Raw genomic sequence first — 26,281 nt, forward strand, 5'->3', positions numbered from 1 at the left:
TATGAATGTTTACAGCAAACAGGCAGAGATATCAAAGCAATGGCATGAATTTTATTTATGTGTATCTTGGTGAGTACTTACTGCTGATCTCCAGCAGCTCAGCCAGAACAGTTGCTACAGCAGCTGAAGTTTCTCATGGCAATCACTCAACATGCACAGTCCTGCTCAGCCTGCTGATGGATGAGACACATTTTCCCTGTGCTGTACAGATTCAGGGGTTGCTGCTTGCATAAGTGAAAAAGCAAAAGCCCTGAGCTGACCAGGGTGCAGACATAAATGAGAACATGGCAGTAATGAGCTCCAGCCATCAGCCCTGGCTGGATCCTGCCTGGCAGACAGACGTATGGCAGCCTCCTGCTGAGCCACTCAGCACCACGAGGGACAGGTGCCACCTTGTCCCCACCAGCACCACCATCCTCCCATCACACCCTGACCTGCTTGCTGTATATAGACACACTTCACCCCTGTGTTTGCCAGAGGAACACCGGGTAATTTGGGATTCATAGCCATGCTCTGCAGACATGGCAGCTACAATTCTTGGTCTTGTCCTTCCAAGCAAGACAAGATTTGTGCTGTTCCCTCTTTGGCTGTCTCTTAGGTTGTTTGAACAAAACTGGACCTCCTTTCAACTTCCTCAGTTTGATCAGAGTTATTTCTAACTTTTTTTTTTTTTACAGTAATATACACTTTTATTGTATCTACTTCAAGAGCAGTTCCAACCATTTCAGAAGTGTTAGCTGAGAAATCCTTACAGAAGATGCTGGAGGCAAGCAAATAGTGCTGGTTCCTCTGCAGAGCAAGCAGGAAACTGTGGCATGGAGCAGTGAAGTGCTTTGTAAGTCACACAGAACTGGAAATAGCCTTTTGACTGCCCACTCCTCCTCCTCTAGCCTCAAGGCAAGGACTGGTTCCAGCCTTCTCCTGTTCTGCTTTTTGGGTGCTTTTGAGCAAATACAGTGCTCATTTTGAATCCAGCCAAGTGTAGTTATTTCAGCAGTGAATTCCTTTTCCTTTCCTGACCCTAGCTGTATTTCTTTTGATTGCAGAGAGCTAGACAAGCTCTCCACAAGGCAGACTGGGCAGTGATGCTGGGGGACACTTGGTGTTTGCTCATCACAAAGTACCACAACTCTGAGGTCCCTGTGCAGCTGCCTGTGTCTGAAGGGGGGGATGCATCTGTGACAGGGGGTTAATTCTCCATTCAAGCCCATAAATCATGCATGTCAACAGGGTTTCTTAGCTCAACCAATGCTGCAATAATGTAGCTACAAGACTGTGAAGATCTGAGCCAGGCTCTACCCTGCGTGGGCTACTTTGAGCTTTGGGATCTGTGCACTGTGCTACACTAAGGGATACACACATGGCCAAAGATAAAAATATTCAAAATGCTCCTTTCCAGATGGAAATAGGGAGTTAATAAAAGAATAAAGAAAATGTCTATGCAGGTGAGAGACTGTATGGGAAAGGATGGATGTTCAATGGAAGATGCATTCTGAACCAGCTTCTCCTGTGAGTTTGGCCCATTGGTTGCCCTGTTGTCCTTTCAGTTGCACCAGGACAGGTTTGTATTGGATATTAGGAAATATTTCTTCATGGAAAAGGTTGTCAAACACTGGAACAGTCTGTTCAGGGAAGTGGTTGAATCACCATCCCTGAAGGTATTTAAAAAATGTTTAGATGTGACACTTGGAAACAAGGTTTAATGGTGGATTTGGTAGTGCTGTGTTAACAGTTGGACTTGGTTCTAGAAGTCTCTTCCAACCTAAAGAATTCTGCTGTTCTGTGCTCCTATGTAACAGCATTTCAGAAATATCTGGAGGAAACAACACACAGGAATTGGAATGCAGAGACCAAACCAGCAGCTCAAAGCACTTTCACTTGGCACAAGGTGCTGTGCAGATAAAGTTGAGTCCTAAACCCAGGATGGCTGTGTCAGCTCCAAGCTGCGCTGGCGCACAAGGCATCTGGTGCTGTGCTGGTACGGAGCCACGCTGCTGCAGCTGCCTCCAGGCCTGAAACAGGCCATGCTCCTCACGGCCAGCAACTCCCAACCCCACCATGGTGCCACAGTGCTGCTGCTCCTCCTTCCTTCCCAAACCCAGGGAGTCACGTGCCTGGAAGAATACGCTGCTGCAGGCCAAGTTTAGATGTACCGACGCTCTTCTAAAGCTGCCTCAGCATGTACAGCAATTGAATTAAGAGACTTTTCCCTTGGGTACCAATAACTTTGCATTCTGCCCTTTTGTTTTTTCAAATGCTTTGAACCAGGAATTATAACCTGATTCCAGGTTGATCTCTAGGTTTACTCAGCTGGACAGAGCACAGTGAAGTTTTTATTTCAGGAGAAAAAACTTGGCTTAATAGTTTTGTTGTAACAAAGATTACAGACTTGGTTCAAATCTTGCTCACACCTCACCTCTGTAAGGGCTGAAGTTTATTGCAGCCGCAGCAGGAATCAGGTGATGTTGCTTTATCCTGGATGCCTACTCCAGACTAAAAGGTAACTGAGGCCTGGACCAGAGGCAGCACACTGCAGAGCAGTGCTGACGAGGCAGCACAGCAACAGCACATACTTTTATCCCACATTTTCCTTAACCATAACTACTGAAATGCCACTTCTTCAAAATGCTGCATTTCCTAGACTAGCTCTTCTTTATCTGTAACCCTTTAAAAGAAATTGCTGCAAAGGATTGATTGACAGGATTTGTGAATATAGCTTTTTGCTTATCTACAAACCACTTACACTGTGGGCACTGCTAGCCTATTGCTCATTAGAAACAGATAATACATATTTTCTGGAAGCTAGAGGTTCCCCAGACATGGTCCACGGTCCATTCAGTTTGTCAAATGCAGCAAACATCCCATCTTTAATCAGTATTGTAGACTGCATCTCTTGAACCTGGTAGCATAAGCCCTGGTAGCACTTGGCAGATTTGAACCATAATCTGTAGATGAAAATTGATTATTTTGTATGCACCAGCCTTTAGGAAAGTTTCTTACAGCAGCTGCTGAAATGATAGTATCTCCTAGAAGATTATCATTGGCAGAGGCAGGTTTGTTGGTTCTACTTTCTTTATCTTTGTCTGAATAAGGGAACAAATTCTCTGAAGCACAGGCTGAGATCTTATCAGCCAGAATGCAATAGGCATTGCCAGTTCCCTGGCACATTTTTTGAGCTGCCCCCACACCAAAGCTCTGAGAGAAAGGTACCGGCCATGCCTGTGTTGCAAATATTTTAAAGCATAACTGTTAGGTAAATAGCCAATTTTTCAGTTCAATGGCTGAAGCAAGCAGTGGAAAAAATAGTTTGTGGATGAACTGAAACAGAGTTTTTACAGTTTCTATTGAAAAATGGAGTTCCCATGACTTCACATTGTACTGCTCTCTTTAAAGTTAAATTGAATTTTTTTCACTAAATACTTTTTAGTTTACTTAGATACTAGAATAACTTTTTAATTGGTCAACTTTAAACAGCCTAATGTAGCATGGGTGGTACAAGAAATCAGTGCCTGACTTTCAGTGAACAGCATGCGTGCTCCCTCTCCCACGTGGCCAGAATATAATGGGGCTCCTTTGTCACAGCCCCATGACACCTTCACAGCAACACCCTGTTTCCTCTTAGACTCCTGCACCTTCTATCAATGATTCTTGTCTTTCTCATGTCCTCAGATCCTTCTCCAGTACTTCCAACTGCCTTCCTGCCCTAGACATTTCCAAACTCTCATGTTTCCCACATGTCCCAAATGTCTCTTAGAGACTCTTTGCTACAGGACTTGTCTTCACTTTCCTTACACTTTTATGTATAGATATATATTTATATACAGGCACATAGACACATGTGCAATGTGTTCCATGTACCCTACCTACTTTATTTAGTATGACAGAAGATCCAGAAAAGGCAGGAAGGGTGGCATATCTGACATGAAATTTATGCTGACTTGGTTAACCAAGTACTATTAAGGGCTGAATTTCTTTACTGGTTTTCCTTTAGTGTAATCACATGTTAATTTTTTAAATTCATACATTAATCTTCAAAACACTTCTGGGAGTTTCAAATTCTTATGATGTTAGCATTTGTTAAATTTCGTTGAAATTGGACAATGGGTTTAAAGGTTATTAGAGAAGGGGATTGATAAACAAGTGGGCCATAAGCAATGTAATTACATAAGGAAATGATTCTGATAGGGAAATTAGGAATTTTTTCATTCATATATCAAAATGAAATGTACTAGCATAAAAAAAAATCCAACTAAAGCAAAACTTAAATTCAAGAGCCATCCATTAAAAGGCTTTGTTTCCTGAAACACTACTGCTCATTGAAATTGCAGTTTGTTAAAAAAGGGTCCATTCTAGGGTTTATATTGGTTCAAGATCTAGCTGTTGGTTTAAGATCTGTGCCACAAGGAATCACAGTGAAATTGCTGAAACTAAAGTCAAATTTCTGAATGTATTGACTGCTGTTGCAAAAGTCCTTCTGTCACTAAAAAATGTCAGACAAAGGAAAATCATAACCACTGGAGACTAAATTTCTTGGAAACTTGGAGAAAGAAATGTCATGTACTAGGTCAATTCACTTGACTAATTCAATAGAACTCACAATGGAGTGGGAATGCCAAGAGTCTGCTGTACTTTTCAAGGCAGGCACATGCCCAGCAAAGCTGACCTTTGGCTCTCCCACAAAGCCCTGCCCAAAATGCAGCATCTCTCTCCTGACATATTTCCATGGCATCCATGTCCATCACTTGCCCAGTCTTCAAGGACAGTCCTGTCAGGAGCATGCCATGAACATTGTTCAGAAGAGACCTCACTTTTTGAGTGCATCATATCCAATACTGACCACCCGGTGTTCAGAGACCTGAGAGGCATGTCCAGGTAACTTCCCTTTCTGGCAGTAGGTAGTAGCTAAAGGCAGCAGACCAAGGATGAAGGCATCCAAAGCTACACATATTCTGCATTTCTTAGTCTCCCCATTTGGAATGTTTGCTAGCAAAGGGTTAAGATATGTGTATTTTTTTGTCATTGCATTAGTCCACTCTCAGCTGTGCAGAAAAAAACCTTTTCTTACATACTTCAGCAATCAGTCATTCTCCAGATTCAGTTTTCAGTCAATTTTTTTGTCAAATATCTGCTGTACTTGAGTCAATGATCCAGAAATGAAAAGTACCAAGTACCTCAAACTGTCAAAGCTATCCAGTTCACAAATTCCACTCCTATAAAAAGGCACAAAATGTTAACTGGACTGGACAAGTGATGAATTGCTGCATTCTTTTCCTGTTAAAAAAATGGAATTAGTCAATGCAGTGGGCTATAGCTAAAACAGCCCACATACACTTTTTATGTGGTAACATTCACCTCCTAAAGCAGGCTAACAACAATATCATTTTTAACACTTTTACTGGTAATGCTTAGAAAGTAATATTAGATATACATTAAAAAATCCCTTTACCTTCTGGTTTTCATCTGCTTAAATGATGATACAATCTATTTTTTTCTCCCCTTTAATTATGAAAACATAAATTGAGAAAATTCCTGGCCCTGGGATTATGAAAGTTGAAGATCTTAAATAAAATTGAAATGAAGGCATTTGCTAAGCAAATAGTATATAAAGACATGTTCTATGAAAAGAGAGGGGAGAAAGACAGCAAAAAACAAGAATAAAGGAGAACCAAGGTAGAACTGAGGCACAGCCCAGGAAATCTGACAGGAGAAGAAAAATGAATGTTTAATATTATTTTTAAAATGTCTAGTTTGAAAGAAATTTACTTTCTCTCTCCAACTTTTTGGATGGAGACCTTAATTTACATCAGAAGGCGACCTAACTATAGGTCTAGACAAACAAAGGCTGATAACTGTGATTTCAATGCTATGCAGAGCTTTAGAGAGCATTCTGGAGAATAATGGGACAGAATGCAATGCAGCTGCAGCTGAACCAACCTGATGGGTTTTAGGTGTAGCTCCAGAATATTAAAAACGAATCTAAATAGCACACAGTGTGCCATGGTGGGACCGGTGTCACCTACCACCAGGATCCCTCGCAGAGCTCACCCATTTCCCTGCCGAGGTAACGGTGCCTGTGCCGCGCGTGCTCCGAGGGGCCCTGCCCATTCCAGTGCCCCTGGAGCCCTGTGTTCAAGGCTGCTGGGAGCACTCCAGAGAGGGCACTCTGGGAAGTGATAAGCACAGAAGCTGAGAAGATGGTGCAACTCAAAGCATGTGTGCTCATAGCCATAGGCATAAAGTAAGGATTTGGGTGGAAAGGGAAATAATATGAAGATGCCACTAACCCTTTCAGGCAAACCAACTGGACCCAGACTCAGACTGCTGGTTGCTGTTTTCCTTCTGGACTTCACAGCACCATAAACTTCCCTTCCTAAACTTCTCTTCATATTTCTTCATTAAGTTAGATCTAGTCTTTGCCTAAAAATGGGCTCCCTTCCAAAGCGGACACCCTGTGAGAGCCAGAGAACCAAGAAGTGGCCTATGCACTTCCTCTTTGCATGCAGCTCCAGCTCCCTCAGAGGTTCCCAGGCTGTTCTTTCAAAAACAGTTTCTATAGTACAGAGAACAAAGGTCAGTGTTAGCCTGTCTACAGAGGTTTTTGAGACTATGTTGGGTGAGCACGTACTGTGTATATATCTGCAAGCACATTAACTGCACTAAAAGAAAGGCAGTAGATGAGCTCCAGTTGGACCTAGGGAAGAAGGTTGGCAAATTATCTGAGACCGGGATCTTATATAGGAATTACTCTGAAGTTTGAAATCCTATCAGTTCTTGCAGTAATCCTCCATACTTAGCATTTTTATAACATTTTTATACCTGTATTTGTGTCTGAGTACAACTGTAGTGCCTCTAACCTTTATGAGAGCTACTTGATAGATGAGCAGACACAGGCTTGAATGTCAGCTGCTCACTAGTGTATAAATGATTGATTAGTGTATAAACCTGCTCATCTTCTGGCATCATTGTAAACATACAAATTCTAATAATTTCACAGAGCCTTTTTAGGGATTTATTTAAGGTAAACTTGTCAATCCTCTTCAGGAAAAAAATAGGGCTGATGGTTATAGGGGAAGATTTATTTTACTTAATAACATGTCATCTTTGTCCATATGGGCTAAAGATTAACGTCAACAGAGCAGCAGGGAGCTTATATACAAAACTGAGGCACACAAAGCAGGGCAGTCTTGCTCTTCAGACAGCTACTGCCTCTGCTTGGAAGAGCTGAGGCTACACAGCACTGAATAATCAGAGATTTTCAACCATCTTTTTAAATTCAACAATAGGATTCTGCAAGCTATTTCTGAAAGGACATAGAAATACCCCCTTAACACTGATACAAATTTTTATTCTCCCAAGCAAACTCCTTAACCATTTGGAATTACTTCTTTCCATGTTGCTAAATCCAGAATTTCTATTAAGGATGCAAACAATGTTTTTGTGGCTGTTCCTATAAGTACAGCACTTTTATACTTTGCCAGCATGGCTTCTGTACTGAATTTCCAATCAACCCTTTGACAATTTTTTCTTCTCCTTAACATTTGAAACACGTTGAATGATTTCTAGCACACTTCCACTTTCTCTAGTAAACCAATATTTGTCTCTGCAGGATATATGATGCCTGATATTTATTGCTTTATCAGTTTTACTTGCAAGGGGTCAGCCAGATGTTGTTGTCAGCTATGACAGTTCTTGAAATGTGGATGTATTTGATACACATCAAACAATAAGACACCTGAAAAATGTTTTGAATTTCTATGGTCAAGAATTAGTATAAGTAAGATTCATGATAATTTTAAAATTGTATTAATTGCTCTAATGGCTAAAATTTACTCTCACCCTCTACTATTTTTACTGGTTTCACAGGATGAAGCCTGCCCCTTTCCTCTGCAAAATCAGGTCCAAAATGCTCAGTGAAAAAAAATGAGGATTTTGGTTCAATAATCTATTTAAGAATAAAAAGAGTAGTAGTAAACATTTTGCATAAAATGAGTCCATTTTAGTTATGCCAGTAGAATTTGGTTTCAGAATGTGCTCTTTCTGAAGTAATCACTAAATAACAGAATTACTGTACTCTGCAGAGATTCCAGATGCATCCATTTTAGCAGGCATTTACATAATACTGCTATTTTTCTCAACTCTTATCTGGTGTACTCTCATCTTTCACGTATATTGTTATAGTAGAAATGTAAAAGTGCAACTAAACTGTTGCCTCTCTGCTCAGGAAGCAAGAATATTTCTCCCTTTACCTGTCATTAGCAATGCTGGTGGATTTCCTCAGTATTTTAAGATGGTTGTCCACCTGTTAGACCCTACAGTGGGCACTCAGGTTCCCCAGCTGTACCAGACAGAGGGGAGCATCTACACTGCAAAGATCTTCCTTTATTGACTGGACTCTCCAAAGGCAGTGAGAAGTTACAAAACCCTTGGAAGAGTAGGAGAACAAAGCAAAATTATAGGAGGCACAGTGTCCTGACCCTGTTAGTTCGGAGAACTGGGGTTTTGTGTCTGAATTCAGCACAGATGCAGAAAAGAGAGAAGGTGGCTGCTGGTCTCCTGTGCATCTTTGCATCTCCTAGTAAGGAATGAGGAGATAGATCTACAACCTCCAGATTTTCTCCACATTGCTGGGTGCCACTGGCAGTGTCCTTTGTCTCTCAGCTGCCGCAGTGAACAGGCCCAAGGAACTCTTTGTGTGTGTTGCCAAATGGCTCATTCTATAAGCATGATCTGACACCAAAATACTGATGGTATTACAATGCATATTTCTACTGCAGTTCTCACACAGTGTTCATATAAACAGTGATTGTTTTGCATTCTTCTTTGTGGGTGGAGAGAATTGATGGACTGTTAGTTTGACCAGTGTAATTGGAGAGGTGGCAGTTTCACCCTCCAATCCACTGTCACTTTTCCTGTTGTATATATTACAAAGCCAGAAAATAAAATCTCTCTTTAAGTTCTTTCCTTTCCCCCTTTGCATCTAGCGTCTGTGTGAGAGTTATTTTTTGTCATAATGTAACAACAGTGCAACGAGATATTGAAACTAATGACTTTTTAAATCATGATAAAGATTTCCAAGAAAACCACTGGAACTTGCTGCAAGAAGGAACAATTATAACTCAGTGCTACAGGCTTCCTCTGTGTATGATGGTATGTTTCTTCCTCTGGTAGAAACATAAGGACAATCCAGACAACTCTTGGAAGTGGTAGGTTGGACTAGACAGCAGAAACGTCCTCTCAGTAGCTGTTTCTAGTCATAGTCCAGACTCTTGGCACAAACTTTCATTATTTCATCTACATGAACACTTTATTGAAAAACATTCATGCAAGGGCAGCTGAGTCATGAGCATTCTCTGATGTTCCTCCTACAAATATGGTTCCTGTCAGTAAGGAAGAGGGAGAGTGGAGTATCATAACTTTTGTGTGTCACTAATCCTACCTAGCATGAAATATGTGCCAGCTACTTCCCTTTTATATTTCTATATTGTGAAATATCTCTGATTTTTTTGTCCAGACTTCAAAACACCATTTCTAATGCAGCTGCTAGTGATGGCACAGTCAGACTTGTTGCCTTCTAGCTCAGTAAACATGGTCTCACTTGCAATAGGCATAGGCTTCCTTTTAAGTTAGCAGCACAGATCTGTCCAGGCTCACTATAGACTCGTCTTGACCAGGCTGGAGATTTTTTTGTAGCTTGTAGCAGCACTGTCTAATGTCTTTATCCCCCATTCCCATGCATCCTGCCCCTCTGCTGCACTACAGAATTTTTCAGCTAGGCACAGAGCCTGTTCAATGCATTAAGTTACCTATACCATTTAAGAAGCATTTTTGAGGCTGCATAATTTTTTTTGGTGCAAGCTTTCCTATAAGACCCCATCCTTTAAGTCCATCATATCATGAGTTCATTGAATGGAATGAGAATTACTTTAACTGGGCTATTGTATGAGAGTCCTTACAGAGGGTAACAGCAAGTGGGATACATCTTCCTATGAGACAGAGAACAATTCACTATGTTCTTCATTAATCAATGGGGAACTAGGACTCTCTATTCATGGTCTCCAACTTCTGTAGTTAAGTAATTAATGCATGTGTTTAGGACTAATTTTATTTTCTCATTATAGAAAGTAGAGCTGGAAAGGATCAGCTGATCCTATCTTGGATCAGCTGATATATCAATCAGTACTATTGCAAGATTGACCTTTATTTAATGAGGTATTTTAATCAGCTTTTGACTTTTAGTCTTGATGTCTCATTTGCCTCCCCTTAAGAGTATCATCATTTAGCATATTGGCAAAGTAATTCCTCGATAAAATACTTTTATCAGACCTTAATCTTGGAAAACATATCTTAATAATAATTTTACCAGCATTTACTTTTTCCTAATTCATCTTTCATCGCTGAACCACAACATATCAACAAAGTCAGTCTCATTCATTCCCATTTAAAAGACAGAGAAATGTAAAAATCATATGATAGATCCAGTATGAGAAACAGGAATCAAACTCCACTTTCTGAATATCAGTCCAAAACTTTTGTCTTAGTTCCATTCAACACCAGGAGAAAAATCTAAATAGTTTATTGCATACATATGCATGTGCTTCCCACATGCACATAAAACCAAAAATAGACGTTTACAAAAGGAAGACATTAAAGTATTTTCTAAGATTGTGTCAAAACCCCTTGACTCCTGATCTCACTCTCCCATTTCTTGCCCTCAGTTTCTATTAAAACCTCCAAAATACTTTGTCATTAGAAACCAGAGCTGGAATCTGAAAACCTTCTACCTAAGGAGTGAACACCCTCAAACCAAAGGGAGCAGAAGATCAGTGTCCTACACAACATTCCGTAGGCTGCTGTGGAGGGGGGAACCAAAAATCCTCGGGCAGGTGCTGTTCTAATTTGTGTGCTAGAATTCCATGCACACTGGGCAATAGAGTGCATGACACTGAGGCACTGCACAGGAAGGCTCTGGATGTGGTCCAATGACTGCTAATATACTCCTTGGATGAAATTTCATACTGTGGGCTGTGTCCTACAGCAGTGCTATGAATACCTTCATTCTGGAGAGATTATATTTTGTCTGATGCCAAACAATAAAATCTCCACATTTATCTTTATATTTTCTCTTTTACAATATTATTTATATAGTAGAAATCACAGGAAAATTGTTGCTATTATCAAAAGAAGAAAATTTTGGGGGAAAAGTATAAAAAAATCTGTTAGTTTGGCTTCTAGTTGCAGGTTTTTAGATGAAATATGTCTGATGCCACTTGTCTACTGTTCTTTTACTCAGGATTGCTTGGAGGTCATTGTGGAGGTGATAACTGAAGGAAAATAGGTTGCAATTGAACAAGAAAATTAACAAGTGGATCTAATGGTAGTGGTGCTATGCTAGATGAGCCACTTACCAGTTGAAGCTCAAAGAGGGCATGTGAGCTCTTCACAGCTGTGGCAAAACTTTGTTCTTGGCTGACATGGCAGGGAAACATGTTTTGAAGGTAGAAATGAGGGCCAGGAGTTCCCAGCCTGGAACCTATGACTGTGGGCTTCAAAGAAAAGTCTGATTTTGCCTTTGCAAATGAGGGTACCTTAATGCTTCTTATTTTGAGGCAAGATGATAAACCTTTTAACATAGTCCCAGGTTCCTCTGTCTATAGCAATCTATCACAGATCCCTCCCCAATGAGTTTCTCAGATATTTCCCTTCTCAAATGGGAATTCAAGTGGTTGAATTTGTTCTGAGTTCATAATCTTCTTAAGTGCTTTGACCAAAAAGCCACATACCAAAGTAGCAGGAGTCTGAAGTGGGTGACTCTTGGATTGTTTAGAAAAGAAGAAAGGGAGGGGATGAGCAACAGGAAGAGAAGCATCAGTCTGAAAATGGGAAGAGACTAACAGAAATCTTGTCTTTCATTTTTGAATGTATTTTTATTATTGTACTGTACACCCTAACTGAAATGAAAATGAGCATACACTGACTTTTTATGTATCAGGAGGAGTTGGAGGTACATAACTTTACCAAAAAGGGACTATAAAATTATATTGCATGGGTATACAGGAGTATATATGGTGTTCTGTCTGCATTTGTACTCTTTATTACTCTGAGGGCTGCTGGTAATTCTTTTATGTGTTGTAGCTATCTGGGAAAACTTAAATTGGGTCTCAATATTCATATTAATATACCTAATTTTGAACAAGTTGGCCTGAATGTTTGTGAGTGCATGCCATGGAAACTACATGCTGACAAGCAGGACTCTGCAATTTTGCAGCAGTTTGCATGTTCACTGCTTCCTGAGCTATTTTCCTTTTGAAGGATGACACCTGATGAGCATTAAGTCCTGTCATCCTTCCATGAGGCAGGTGAGCTCCAGTCACTCAGCTTCACATACAGATTTTGCAGATGGTTTCCTGTTGCAGCACTGATCCCATGGGTAGGCTTTTCCTGTTTGGAGAAGAGGATTCTCTAGCTAAAGGTATGCAAATCTCTGTGCAACACTATTTTTTTTTTTTTTTTTTTTTTTTTACTGAATGCTGCTTTATCACCAAGAAACAATATATTCCCTTACTTTCTGCCTTTAAGCATGTTTATTTTGCAGTGACTGCAGCTCAGATGTATGGAGCTAGCCTTCAACAACTTGGAGAATAAGGAGAGTGTAAAATGTCAACCAGCTGGCAAGTTCTGGTTCATGGTTACGTGTTGTAAGGGCTCTGACTTCACATTGTAGGAGCAGCTTGGAAAGCTGAGGGTAGCATTGTCTATATCCATACTCTTCTCTTTTTGTTTATATGGGAGATATGCTAGTGCTATTTGCATAGAGCATTATTTTCACATCGTGACCATTTCCAAGAGATGCATGGATACTCTGCGTGTGAACTAATGCTGACAAGTAGTTCTCCACTATCTCTTAATCTGAAAGGGGCTAAGGGGATGTAGTTTATGGGGTAAATGTCAAAGCACTCATGCGTTTTCAGCGCACAGGGGTACAGACTGATGCCACTGCCGTGTTCTGCTGGGTCTCCTTGGGGCTGAGGCTGTTCCTGGTGGCAACACATGCAGGTGGGTAAATGCTGGGGGGCTCAGGGGAATTTAGACTTGCCCTGTTGTTGCTTAGCAGAATCTTTTTGTGACAAGGCAGGAGAAAATGTCCTTTTTAGAGGCCAAGTTGACTCTTTTTCACTTAATTTGAAAGACAATTTAAAAGGTGGTGATCATTAGGCTTGATTGTGAAGGACAGAGTGGGGTAGGTCCCTTTTGTTGAGTTCTGGTTTGTTTTGAAGCCAATAGTGTGGTATGTTTCTGTGTTTAATCCAAGGAAATTGAGCTTCTGAATGATTTTTTCTGACATGCTAAGGACCAAATGTTCTGGCAAGGGTTTGTGCCAGTGATGTGAGAGGTGATGAGGCTCCAGAAGCTGTTTTTTGCTCACAAGGTGCCAAAACAGATGCGTTTCTTTGATACAAGTAGTGTTGGGTACATGAGATCTGTATGGTATAGACAAATCAGACATAGTGGTGATGCCAAAAGCACTTGTGGCATAGCTGTGAATGCCCTTCTGATAAGTATTTTGATTTTCAAATGCAGATTAATATTGTCCTTACAGGAAAGGGTCACAAGGACAGTCCTTGAAGTGCCCTCAGTTTACCTGCAGGACAGATGCACATGTGCAATTGCAAGTGAAATACACTTTCCTTAACTCACAACATTAGTAGGCTCCATCTAGGTCTGGAATCATATGTGATATTCAATCTTCAAGTCCATTTATCTTTTGGCTGAGTGTGCTGACTGCAATCCAGCAAGCAGGGGCCACTGTACTGGTGCTGTCAGGTATATAGATAATGGTTCTCTGGACCAGGACTGAGACCAGCTATTTTCACATAACACTCACTGCCAAACAGCAATCTAGTGGTGAAAAGCTCCTGATATCTTTGCTATTATTAGAAGGAGCCCACAAAATTACAGAGGTGGTAGATGAGCTGAATGCAGAATCCTGCTCTTGGGGACAGTCAGTGAAACTAGCAGGGGATCAATTTGAAACAGATAAAAGAAAGTACTTCTTTAGCAGTCAGTAGTGAGCTTCAGGAACTTGCTGCCATGCAGTGCTGGAGAAGCTGACAGTATCAGCGGGTTTAGAAGGGATTAGACAGTTTCAGGGACAACAGGCCCATTAAAAAGGTAAGGCAGGGACATGCCCTCTGTGGTATCTATCCCATCAGATACTCAGCTGGGATGCCAGGGGAGCACAAGGGGAAGGGGCTGCAGAAATAAGCCAGGCTTGTGCACACTTACTAAAAACATCTCTGTTCCCGCAAATGTGTCATAAATTACTGGTGCAAGCCATTTTCATGTACTTAATCTAGAAATGAGTTTTATCCCCAAAGCATTGCATGAGTATTCAGTTACTACAGCGTCCTAGATTCCCATGAGCCGACTCATGAGCTCAAAGCAACACACTCAAGCAGGAACTAGGATTCTTCTTCATTCCAGGCTCTGATCCTTAGCCCACCAGTTCAATGCTGTATGGGCAGTCCCATTACGCAGCTCATTGCCACCCCCCAGCACTGCCCCCTTACTGGCTACTGTGCTAACACATATGCCATATTACAGACATTCATATTACATTGCAAAATCCTAAAGAACCAAGTAAACAAATCTTGCATGGAGTACAGAAAAAGATGGAGACAGTGAAAATTAAATGCTAATGAAATACTGTACAAGTGAGTAACACAATAACATCCCATCTACAGCTCTAAAAGCTAAGGATAATTCATGCATAGGGCAGAAATTACATCAAATTTGAGCTTTCTCAGATTTTTGGAGGCTGAAATGCAAAACTTCCTCTGCCCCTTGCATTTATTCTTTCCCAGCAATGTAGGAAGTAAGCCAGCATGCCAACTTTTAAGCACAACATAAAATAAAATTGAAACTGATTATTGTTTTTAAGCAATTGCCCTTGAGGCCACCCAACAATAGTGTTTCTAAAGCAGTCCTACCTTTGTTTTCCAACTTGAGCTCCTCTGCTAGCAAGCTGTCTTGTCTGTTTCCAAGCACAAATGCCAGAAATGAGAGGATCAGGGCATCCAAGATTCCAATAATTGCCAGGATATATGCCCAGCGGACTGAACAAGCCCCCAGCGTGTACTTGTCTGTCTTTTCACCACACATCCGTTTTACCTCATCTGAATCCCAGCCATCAGGAAAAATCATACAACCCAGGACGAGACAGGCAGCTTGGAGAAAAGAGAAAAGGAGAACAATGGGATAATGAGACCAAGCTTTCATTTTGATGAGAACCTACAAAGTTATCATTAAAGCATTAGACTTTTTCATCCTGAACGCCAAAGCTAGGCTACCAAAAAAAAAAAAAAAAAAAAAACAAGTCACAGAATTAAATGCTGTGATTAAGTATTTAATATAAAACCCTAAGATGCAACATCAATTGCACACCTTGCTTAAAAAGCTGTTACATCCTGAATCCCTTTTGCATCAGTACAATCACATTTTCCTTGTGGGACCAATTTCTTCAATGCAATATGAAAGGACCACTCAAAACCAAAAGGGAAAATGGTTAATAACCTGTATATTCAAAGGTAACACTGGATTACTGTCAAGTCGTCAGGCAAACAACCAGTTTAAAAGAGAGGAAAAAAACTACTTATCATTTATGGCAATCTGTGCTTTTATCCTTACCATAAATACTGGACTTTCTCACTATCCACCCAAAGACAGAGCTGGATACATTCCAAGTGCTGCCTCACAGAGGGCAGCTCCACCCCAGCGCCTGCCTGGTCTGTCCTGAGCACTGTGTAGCCCCTCATGATGGCATTCATGATGACATTCCAGTCCTGGGAGCTATCCCACCACATCTGTAACTGCAATGAGATCAAAGCCCTGTGACTGCACACAGATCTCTAGTTTCTTCTGTTTGTCCTCCATACTGTAAGCGTTGGTGTACAGGCACTTTATGGAAATATTTGATTGTGTCAGCCTCCCAGCAGGGGTGGAAAGGGATTCCCCACAGTCCTGTGTGTGGTTAAGTCTTTGGGCTTCTTGTGATTTGAGATGCTCTCTCTTAAACCTTCTTTTGTTGCTGGGGTGGTTTCCATAGTTCTCTCCTTCCTATATCTTATGTCTGTCAAGCCTGACTATGTCCCCATTCCCCTTCAAATCCACTTTAAAGATCTCTCAATGAGCTCTGCTAACTCCTGACATAAAATTCTTTGGGACAGGTGGACCTTATTTGTTGCCAGCAGGCTTGGTGTTGTATAAACTGACCTCTGCCCAAAAATCTCCAAATTTTTTCTGGTAATGCCTGTCTTGAAGTCAGGTAGAGTCACCTTAAGCAGGAGAGGACAGCATACAAAAATAAAGTAGCATAAGAAAATTCTAAAAATAATAATTATGGTGAATGGGTTCATTCTTCAGTTATTGCATTTAAGAGAATCAGAAAATCCATATGCTTTTAGTTACCTCATCAATTACCTTTAGTAACTTGGAAATACCTTTCAATTACCTGTAGTGACTTGGAAACAGGCACATTTCCATTGTTAGCCCTTCTATCTTAGTATGGCTGATGAGATTCAGTGGATCCTAAACCTTCTTTTATAAATCTTAATATTATATTGATGAAATATGCTCCAAATTGCAGGTAAATGTGCTAATTAAAAATAATGCATTGTGTGGCTTTCAGCCTTTTAAGTTTTTGTTGAGTCAGACCTCTGTTTGGAAATGACAGTTTATACACCAAGTAGCTTGTGCAACCAACAGCTGCTGTCACTGTGGGATTGGTTTCTTGTTGTTGTGACAGCCTTTTTGTCTTTCCTGGACAAGCATAGGCACTATCATTTTACATACCTCCAATGACCACAAAGTAAAAACAGACTTACACTGGATCAGTATGATGAAATACTGGAAGAGGGATGTGTAAAGAGAGTTCAGGAATGGTAGTTTCCTTTTGACAGCTACAAAATTGCAGTAGACAATGTCTTGAAAACATGTCTGCAGACAACATCTGACATGGGGTAAAAGGTGCACCCAAGGCATTTGACGAGTTCCTCCTGAACAGCTAATGTGTGTGAAAATAAAACAGCTTATAATACTTTCAAGGACAGTTAGGCTTAGAAATGTGGGAGATTAGATAATAACCAATCTACTCTGCATGTTTGTCCAACATGCAGGTTGGACAAATTGTAAATTACATATTGCCTGCCTTAACTCATTTACACAATTATATAACATCTTTCAAAGCCCTTAGAGACAAACAGTACAATAATTTACTTTCTTGAGCTGGTTACACACACTTCCAGAAAGTGGAGTTGCTCTCAAACTTAAGAGTTTCCCTCACACTTGCAAGGAGCTCCATTCAAACGATGCAACAAGTCTGCAGACTTCTTGTGTTCATGAAAATGTCCCTATTTACACATCTAACTGTTGACAAAGTTTCATTTACTATATAACAGCAAATACCAAAGCCAGTTTACTTTTATTAATCATCCCCAACATGTGAGAAAGCTTAATGCTCAGATAATGATCAATAGATGTGGAATTTTTCTGCTAATTGCGCATGAATAATTAGCAAATACCAACATTTCTGTTGTTTTTTTTTATTACACAGCACATCAGACACATTCTTAGTACTTCTTAAAAGTAATTTAACTTTGTTCTTTTGCACATAGGTAATTAAAAAGTGGACCCTTATCTCAGGAATTCAGTGTACAACTTCCCAGCTGTGCTCCTCAGATTTCCGGTTAACTCATCTTTCCTGAATTCTGTTCCTGCATTCTTTGATATACTTGCTTAAATTTCTGGAGTCATTCTGTCAGTTGTAGTTGGACTTTTCTTGGTAATAAGACACAAAGGTGTCTGGACTAGATTCCTTTGCATAAAGACAGATATCAAGGAGGGGTTATTATTATTTTCTCTTTTCCCTATCCAGTTAAGATGCTTTCCACTATATGACTACTTAGTCAAGATCTTCAGGTGCAGGAATAATACCTTACTTGTAGAGGGTAACATAAGTAACACTAGTCAACCTTGAGCCTTTATTTATTGAGGGAATATTTTGCACTGAATGCCTTTAAGAATACAGACTTGCTCAATAATATAAACAAGTAATGATTCTTTTATCAGCTACAAGATTGAAAAGACAGATATGAAATCCACCTACACATCTACTTTGCATTGCTAGAAATCTTTACATTTGAATTCTTCTACAGAGGATTAGATGACTTTTCTCTAAAAGGAAATTTCAGTTTTATACAAATTTGTGCAATTGAAATAATTTTATGCAATTTCAGTGAAACTGCTAAGAGATGATTTTATAACACTAACATGGGTCCCATGTCTTTGTTTGTAATGGCAATGTTACTGAAATGGAAGGGTAACAAAAGCTACTACTGTTTTACTACTAAATAGTAATAGTGTTCTAGTGAATTCCGAAAGTTTTGGATTTGAAAATTCACCGACTAAATAAAACCCCTTAAACCATCAGTTCCTACAGACTCTTTGATTCAAGTAAGGAAAAAGTTAAATCTATGCTGGTTGAAAGCAGCCTTCTCTGTGTGATCTGGATACATCAGATCAGCACCACTCTCCTGACAGACAGCCCAGCCTAGGACCTCTGCAGCTAACCAAGGGCCTTCATGATAGGCAGCAGGGGGGAATTGATAAATGACTGACTAGTGTCACTGACACATTCAGAACCATTTGGGCAACTGTAAAACTTACAAGGATCATATCCACATTGTTTTCCCTTTGGTTGCTTGAGAAAGCTCCAGGATTATCATCTTTGTATGGGTGGCCCTGGGTTCCCTCCATTTCTTCCTATCCTGTGACGACAAGATAACTTGCTTGTGTTGGAAGAGACTTTAAAGACCATTGTGTTCACCCACCATGTTGCTCAGAGCCCATCCAATCCAGACTTTAACATTTCCAGGGATGGTATCTGTAAGTTCTCTGGGCAATCTTTTCCAGTGTCTCACCACCCAAACAGTTGCTTTCTCCTACATGTTGGAGCCTGGCGAAGCTTTTCAAACTTTAAAAAAATGATTAATAAACAGTACTTAAACATGCCTTATATATTTGCTTTTCTTCTTAAACAGGTTTTTCTTGTGTGAACAGCTAACAGGAACTGTCACATGGTTTTCCTCTAGGGCTGTGAATGACAAGACAAATTACTCATACTAGGAGAGAGAGCCAGGATTTTTACCTCGTGGGATGAAAGGATGCAGATACAACACTTTCAGAGACTGGAAACAGACAGTGAATTGTTGCTGGCACTGACAGACTTGTGACTCTGACCAAGCTAATATTATCACAGACTGTGCTCTGTGCATGAGCTCAAATGGTAATTAGCAAACAAGTAGTTCACTATCCTATGGTTGTGCCAAATACAGCGACAGATTAATATTATATCATTGCATGTAATGAGGTTCTATTTATAAAAAAAGCTGACTGCTATGCAGGAAACCAGTGCTGAGAAATTCCCGCTGGCAGGATTCCTCTCTCGTCTTCATTCTTTTCCTGACAACAGACCAAATTTGTTTGCGTGTAGAGTATGATGATGTCAAGTTTCCTGATAAAGGAGTAAAAAAAATGGAATGGGAATTATGCTGACCATCTCTTTTCTTTCCATGCCACCACGTGCAAGAGTCTTCAAACCTCTGTGGTTCCAAAATGCCAGAGGTTTTTTGTTTCCTTCCCCCCCCCTCCAAATGGTATTTACAAAACCAGTGACCCATTAAATCTCCAATAAACTGAATAGAGTTTTTGCCAGCCATGTTGGTGATTAGGATTAGTCTTTCAGGAGCTTGTAGCTGGGAAAGAAGGAAATGCTGAGTGGAGGTGTCTGAAGACACACTGAAGGCAGCTGAAGACACAGGGTCAAACACAATCCTGAGTGAAAACAGAGGCTGCACACCCATCAACTGAGATTGATCCAAGTGATGTGGACTGCACTTCTGAGTGGGACAATAATCCTCTGTGCTTATATAATGGCTCGGAGGAAATGTGCAATTTTGAAGCAAATGCCATAATTCTCTCCATTTACTGATTCCATCCACAGAAATAGTTCTGCTGCATGCAATCAGAGTATTTCTGGAGAAGACTAGAAGTTCATTTAGAAAAGTTCTTCAACACTGAGTGGGGAGCTTAAAATTTTGGCTCAATGTGTGGGCTTCATCACCCAAAAACCAGTGCCTAAGAGAAAGCTCTTGAGCTATGGAGAGCTTCCACAATACCTTGGAATACTTATGCAATACAAAAAGGCAAATGTCATGTATGACTTCTTACTTGATCCTATGTTTGAAGGCTGCCATATACAATGCCCACCTTTGAAAAAGCTCTTCAGAGAGGTGCCAGCTGGATCCCCAAGGAGATGACACAGCCTGTTAGTTTGTGCATAAGCAGACTGAAAATTCCTGGTGGTGCTCATAGATGGCTGCTAACCACATGACTGCTGTTGGGTATGAGGCAGTCAGTGAGAAAAGTGTTAAGAAATTTAAGATTCAAGGGCAGTGTTCTAATAGAGCTTGAGTGATAAAATCCTATCTGGACCTCTGTGACCTGAGCTTCCATGTAGGATGAGGAAGATGCCCTGTGGAATTGCTTCAGGACATTAATGTGATACTCCCGGCAACCTCCTCCCCAAAAGTGGAGGAGCAAAGGTTTGTGGGTTAATCTTCCTTCAAAAAACTTCCAAAAATATGTATAATGGGGGCATTGGGTCCAGGAAACAGAACTATTTCTGATTTGAGGCAAAACCCTAAAGTCCCATGTGATGAGGATACAAGAGGCTTCAGTAACTACTTTAATCTACTTAGTCTCTTATTTCACATCATCTTGCTTGGTAATATAGAAAAGCCTGAGTCTCTCCACAGGATTAAGATTATTTGTAGATACTGCTAAGGGGGAGAAAAAGTAGGAGAATCTTCTACTGCATTCCTGTGATAATATTAAAGACATGATGCAGTTATGGCCATTTGACTTATTAGGGTCTGGATTTCTGATAAGAAATCTGATAAGAATATGCATATATACATGGATATACATATTTCACATGCTGATTTTAAGAAAAGGGAAAAAGAACACCAAACTTTCAGTGACTGGACAGTAAAGATAAAGAAAATAATATTGTGGAAAGTGGTAGAGAGGTGGGTGCTATGGTCAGGAGGAGAAGACTGGCTGAGTAGACAGGTAGCAGATATTTTGATGCCTGCTAGTTATACTTAGGCAGCAAACTGGAATAATTTGATCAGCTGTTGCAAGATGTGAAGCTGTATATAACAGAAATAGGGATGACTGACAGCTATATCCAAGGATGAGCACTACAGAACATGAATTGTTCAGAAAGGTGGAAACAATTGAGAAAGTGAAGTAATGTTATATGAAGAAATGTGTTAAACTGTAAATAAGTAGAAAAGAATAACAATGATAGTGCAATCTACTTCAGTTAAGTCAACTATAAGAGACATTTCACTACACTAAGGGGACCTGTTTTAGACCTGATACATTGGATTCATGTTTGGACAGAGAATTCTTTGATTTGATAGAAACAGAAATTCTGTGTGGGGTTGTATAATCTTGGGAACATTTAACTTCCAAGTTTTGATCATTAGCCACGATAATTAAACTTTGAGATTAATGTAGTTCTATGAATAATTCAGCTAGTACAACAACTATATTAGCTGGAGAATAAAGAAAATCTAAGAACATACTAGATCTTTATAAGTGTGTGGCAGGTGACCCACAAGGTGGGTCCCAATAACTCCTTGTGAAAGAACACAACCTCTGGTGTTCCATCTATGGTTATTTGCAATAGAAATTTATTGTCCAGAAAAAATATGGGAGCTGGGAACTACTAAAGGATGCAGGCCTAATGACTATGTTGGCAAAATATCCTTAGAAATGTCATGACAACAAATTGCTAATAGTTGTAGCAGAGGTAGATGACTAACTGATGAAGAGTGAGTAAACTGAAATCATATACAACAAGAGATAAAAATACTTCTTTAGGATGAATCAGGTATGGGAGGTGGTATAGCTGGAAACCCACAGGTGGGTGCATGTCAAAAGTTACACTTATGTTGTGTCACCTCCTGTGGTGTCCAAAGGCCCCGGGACTTAACGATTTGTTTTTCCTCTCATTTTCTCTTTAAAGTATCTAAAATAACATGAGAACTGTGTCACACCCCACAGCTGTGAGTTTTCTATCATGTGTCTTTGTACCACAGGAAATGTGTTAGAGGTCTGTGTGTCAGCTGGGGTCCACGCCCAGAGATAAAGGAATAAAACAGGCAACCCCCGTGCTGAGGGCCATGGCCTGGGGTCAGTTGTCATGCAGGCAGGTTTTCTGATGCTGTGGCCATATCCAAAAAGCACTTTTCTCACATGCTAGACTTACCATTGAAGGTGTTTATTTCAAATGCACACAGAAGTGCTGCATCTTTCTACTTTAATGTTAACGTCTCTTTGTAGAACCTGTTCTTCAGCCAAAACATATCATGGCATACTGATGGCATACTGTACTAGATCTAATTAATTAATAAATTCAACACAAGTTCTGTGCAGGCTACCCCAGACAGACTGGAGAATAGGTGTTAATATGAATAGCATAGGCTGGACATTTCTTGAGGTATATACAGCTGACATTCCACCACAAGTTACTGATCCAAATAGCAGGGATATTTTAAACATAGTTTTGGTAAAGACAAAGAAGAGCTGAAAATAACCTCACTTTTAATGACCATGAGTCAATTCAATTTAAATAAAATGAGAATATATTCAATAATATGAGAATAAAAATGTTTTATTCTGGATTTTAATGCCTATTTTAGATGGATGAACTTTTAAAAGAAGAAGTTCATACTAATTGTGGGGCAAACCTTGAATTTTTTTTGGACAAAGATATAAATTTCCTGAAGTATCTTGACAAGACAAATGAAATTCCAGGGATACTTTCAGCTCTGTATTGATGACTAACAAACTCTGTTTCATTCTACCCTCATTACCTATCTTCCCAAAAAAACCCTTGGGGGAAAAAAAAAAACAACAAACCAAAAACATGTGAGCAGGGACCATAGAAATTCCAGGAAAAGAAAATTATTAGCAAAAAAAAAAATACGTTTTGAAGGTTAGGTAATGCAGGTCTAAAAAATAGCTTTCTAAAAGTCAAGCTGTGTTAACTCCAAGAGAAATTGAAACAAATAGTTGAATAATCTTCAGTGAGATTAATAAAGAAAGGAAAAAAGCAGATATGGAGTTGGGCTGGGAATTAGGAATTAGGACCTAATTATTTGTCTCATTTTTCAATGAAGAGAATGATAAAGAAGAGGAGGATGATGCTGTGACTGCTGGGCACAAGCATTCAGAAATGGAAACTCGTGCCTCCAAGTCCACAGCATTGACAACAATCATAATGAGCTCAAACTGGAGGAATGCACCTTCCAACCCCAAACACTGAAATAACCAACACATTAAACTGCAAAGATGTTAGGAAGGTTTTTAAAATCAAATTTATTGTTGAGCTAGTGGAGAAGAACATATGCATGACCTACATTTTAGGAAAAAAGAGACAAAATTGAAAACTGAAAAGTAATTGGAACAACCAGTCATCATTCAACTTTATCCCAGTTCTTTGAATAATTATTGAAGGAAAGAATAGCTAAAGACATGAAAAGAAATACAAAGTAACACACTTTTCAGAAAGCATTTGATCTGCTGTCATACAGAAACACTAACTGGAAAATAGAAGTTAACATGAGAATGTAAGGTGTTCATGCATTTTGTTCATGGGGAGCTGTCATTTTTTGCTTGAAAGAAAAGCCTCCAGCTGTTGTGAGGATACATTGGCACCTCAAGGAGCAGCCTGAGTGTCAATCATTTAGTGTTTTCATTAGCAGCTCTGGCAAGAGTAGAGGTCTGGTAGTAAAATCCACTGATGGGTGGCACTGTCAATGCAGAAGACCATCAGGACAAATGATGGAGAAAACGTGTATGTTGATCATCCCTTGGAGGACCATGGGGCACCAGCCAAGTGAACCAATGGAAAAGAGTTTTAGCAGTTTTTGGGAGAGTTTTTAAAGCATAAGCACTAGACATCTGGTGCTAGTGGTTTCTAAGCTTTAGAAGAGTGATGTTTGCAATGACCAGTTAATCAGAGCAAGGTTATTTTAGGATGTAAGGAGGTATTTTAGGAAATGTATTGCATGAAGCTGTAACTGCTCATGATAAGGGGACTACATATGAGGATTTAGTAGTTCTTTTCCTGGCCTATGCTCTTATGAGGAAGTTGAGAGCTAATCTTTGAAATTAAAAAAGAATGAAACCTAGCAGGAAGAGCAGCCAAAGACTTAGGAGCTTGATGGAACTACAAAACAAAAATAAATGTTCTTTAAATCAAATGAAAATCTAACAGAATAAATGGGAGTAAGAGGTAAATAAGCAGCTCACTGCTGGGCTCTCTCACTATGGTCTGTATACAAATTTGTCATTCCCTTCCATTATTAAAGGTTTTAAAATGTGATAGCAAAGAAAGAAAGAAGAGAAGCATAAAATTATTTTCTTTTCTTACCAGTTCTCACCCAAGCTGACCTGACAAACACCATGCATCTACAACAGGCTGGTTTTAGACTTGGGCAGTACATGCTTCCAATTTGTTTCTTAAATTACTGTAAATGCAAGCAAATCTAAACATGCTGGCAAGAGAGGAAGTCTGGGACTGCATCAGCCACCATTTTCAGGATAAAAATGGCAAAATTCTGCAGGCTATTGAGATAGAAACAGAATGAAGAAGCAAAAGATTTGAATCTAAAAAGAAACTTTCTACATCTAAGCCTATAGTGGCATCCATAATAAATACCAAGTTTAGTCTTTTGTTTCTGAAAATGAACAACTTCACAGCCAGGAAGCACTCATTTGCAAAAAAGGAGGTGAAAACCTTTAAAAAGCCATGGTAGTGTTGCCTAGAAAACAGATCTGCATGCCTTACAGTAAACTGAAGAATTTTATGATTACTCTGTATAAACACAAGGGAATGGGTCCCAAAGAGGGGGAAGAGCTATTTAACTGAAAGGGCAATCTTGGCATCTGAACAAATGCATATAAACCATCCAGAAATACACTTAGACTGTAAAGAGGAAGGCAGTTTTGAATTGTCAGGGGATAGGCTCTGGCACAAATTCAGTAGCTGTGGCCATGCCAAAAAAGTTTGAAGTTGTATGCTGTAAATAGTTATAAAGACAGAGTTTGATCAGTGTATTAAAAAATTATTAGGATGTGTTTCTCTGTGAAGCTAAATTTGACTACTCGGGCCCTTTAAGATAACTGCAAGAACTCAGAGATCTTGCATCAAGTATCTTCAGACACCAGAAACTCAGGATCATCACTTTTCTCAGTATATGAGCTTTGCAATAGCTGCCGAGCTGGACACACAGACAGTGCAAACAGCACTCAACTGAGCCTCGAGGCAGGGGCAACACTGAAGTCAAGCTCCAGGCTTGAGCATTACAGGCATTTTGCAGAAAAGCTTCAGATTTATTTCCCTTTGTCCATAAATTTAGCAAATCTCTCTACCTGGCTAAACCCTGCCTGATACTGTAGTCAGCAAAGCCCCTTTTGACTTCTCTCCTACAGTTACACTCTGTGAAACCAGTTCAGCTTGCATTGCATAACCGTGGAGTTCACAACCAGCAAGGCTTCCTGACACTGTTACCAAACTCCGTGCACACCACTGCCACCTTGGAGTGCAGGGGCTTGTCTGCATCTCACCTGGTGTGTGCCACGCGCCACCAACAACAGCAGCTTATTAGTAATGTGTTAAGGAATCAGCCCCCACAGACTTCTGCCTCAGAGAAACATCTGCCATGACGTCCTGATTGTGTTCACAGTTTCATTTACACGACTACTTGAGAGTGTTTGACAGCCATAATTAGGAGTTATTGGAAAGTGGGGTAACTCACCCATCCAGTACATGAAACAGCATAGGTCAGCTCTCAACAGCTGAGCCAAGGAACTCAAAACTGCCACCAAGAATTCAACCAGTTGTTATCTGACTCTCACTTTGTTGTCATGCCTGAAAGGAACATGAACAATAAAACCACCTGCAAGAGGAAATGAAATAAAATACGCTGGGGGTGGGGAATGTAGTTTTCTTAAAGGTTCAGAGCCACTTCTCCCTCTGCATGGCTGCCCTCGGGGTGCTGGTGCAGAATGCTGACTCAGCACACTGGGTGGAAGGTGGGGAGTGGTGGAACACCTGCAGTACAAGCAGCTGCCAGGCAGCTGTCTGTGC

The 26,281-nt window shown here is 40.1% G+C and overlaps 1 protein-coding gene across 3 annotated transcripts in view; it reads right to left on the reverse strand.

Annotated features, from left to right (window-relative positions):
• LHFPL3 (LHFPL tetraspan subfamily member 3) overlaps positions 1-26,281 on the reverse strand; it is a 258,336-nt gene that overhangs the window by 88,799 nt on the left and 143,256 nt on the right. For all 3 annotated transcript variants that reach the window (XM_053942419.1, XM_053942417.1, XM_053942418.1), the window contains exon 2: positions 14,988-15,224. In XM_053942419.1, coding sequence (XP_053798394.1) covers positions 14,988-15,224 — 237 coding nt within the window. The remainder of the gene's footprint in view (positions 1-14,987; positions 15,225-26,281) is intronic.

Source organism: Vidua chalybeata, chromosome 5, assembly GCF_026979565.1.
Source record: "Vidua chalybeata isolate OUT-0048 chromosome 5, bVidCha1 merged haplotype, whole genome shotgun sequence".
NCBI classification, from domain to species: domain Eukaryota; kingdom Metazoa; phylum Chordata; class Aves; order Passeriformes; family Viduidae; genus Vidua; species Vidua chalybeata.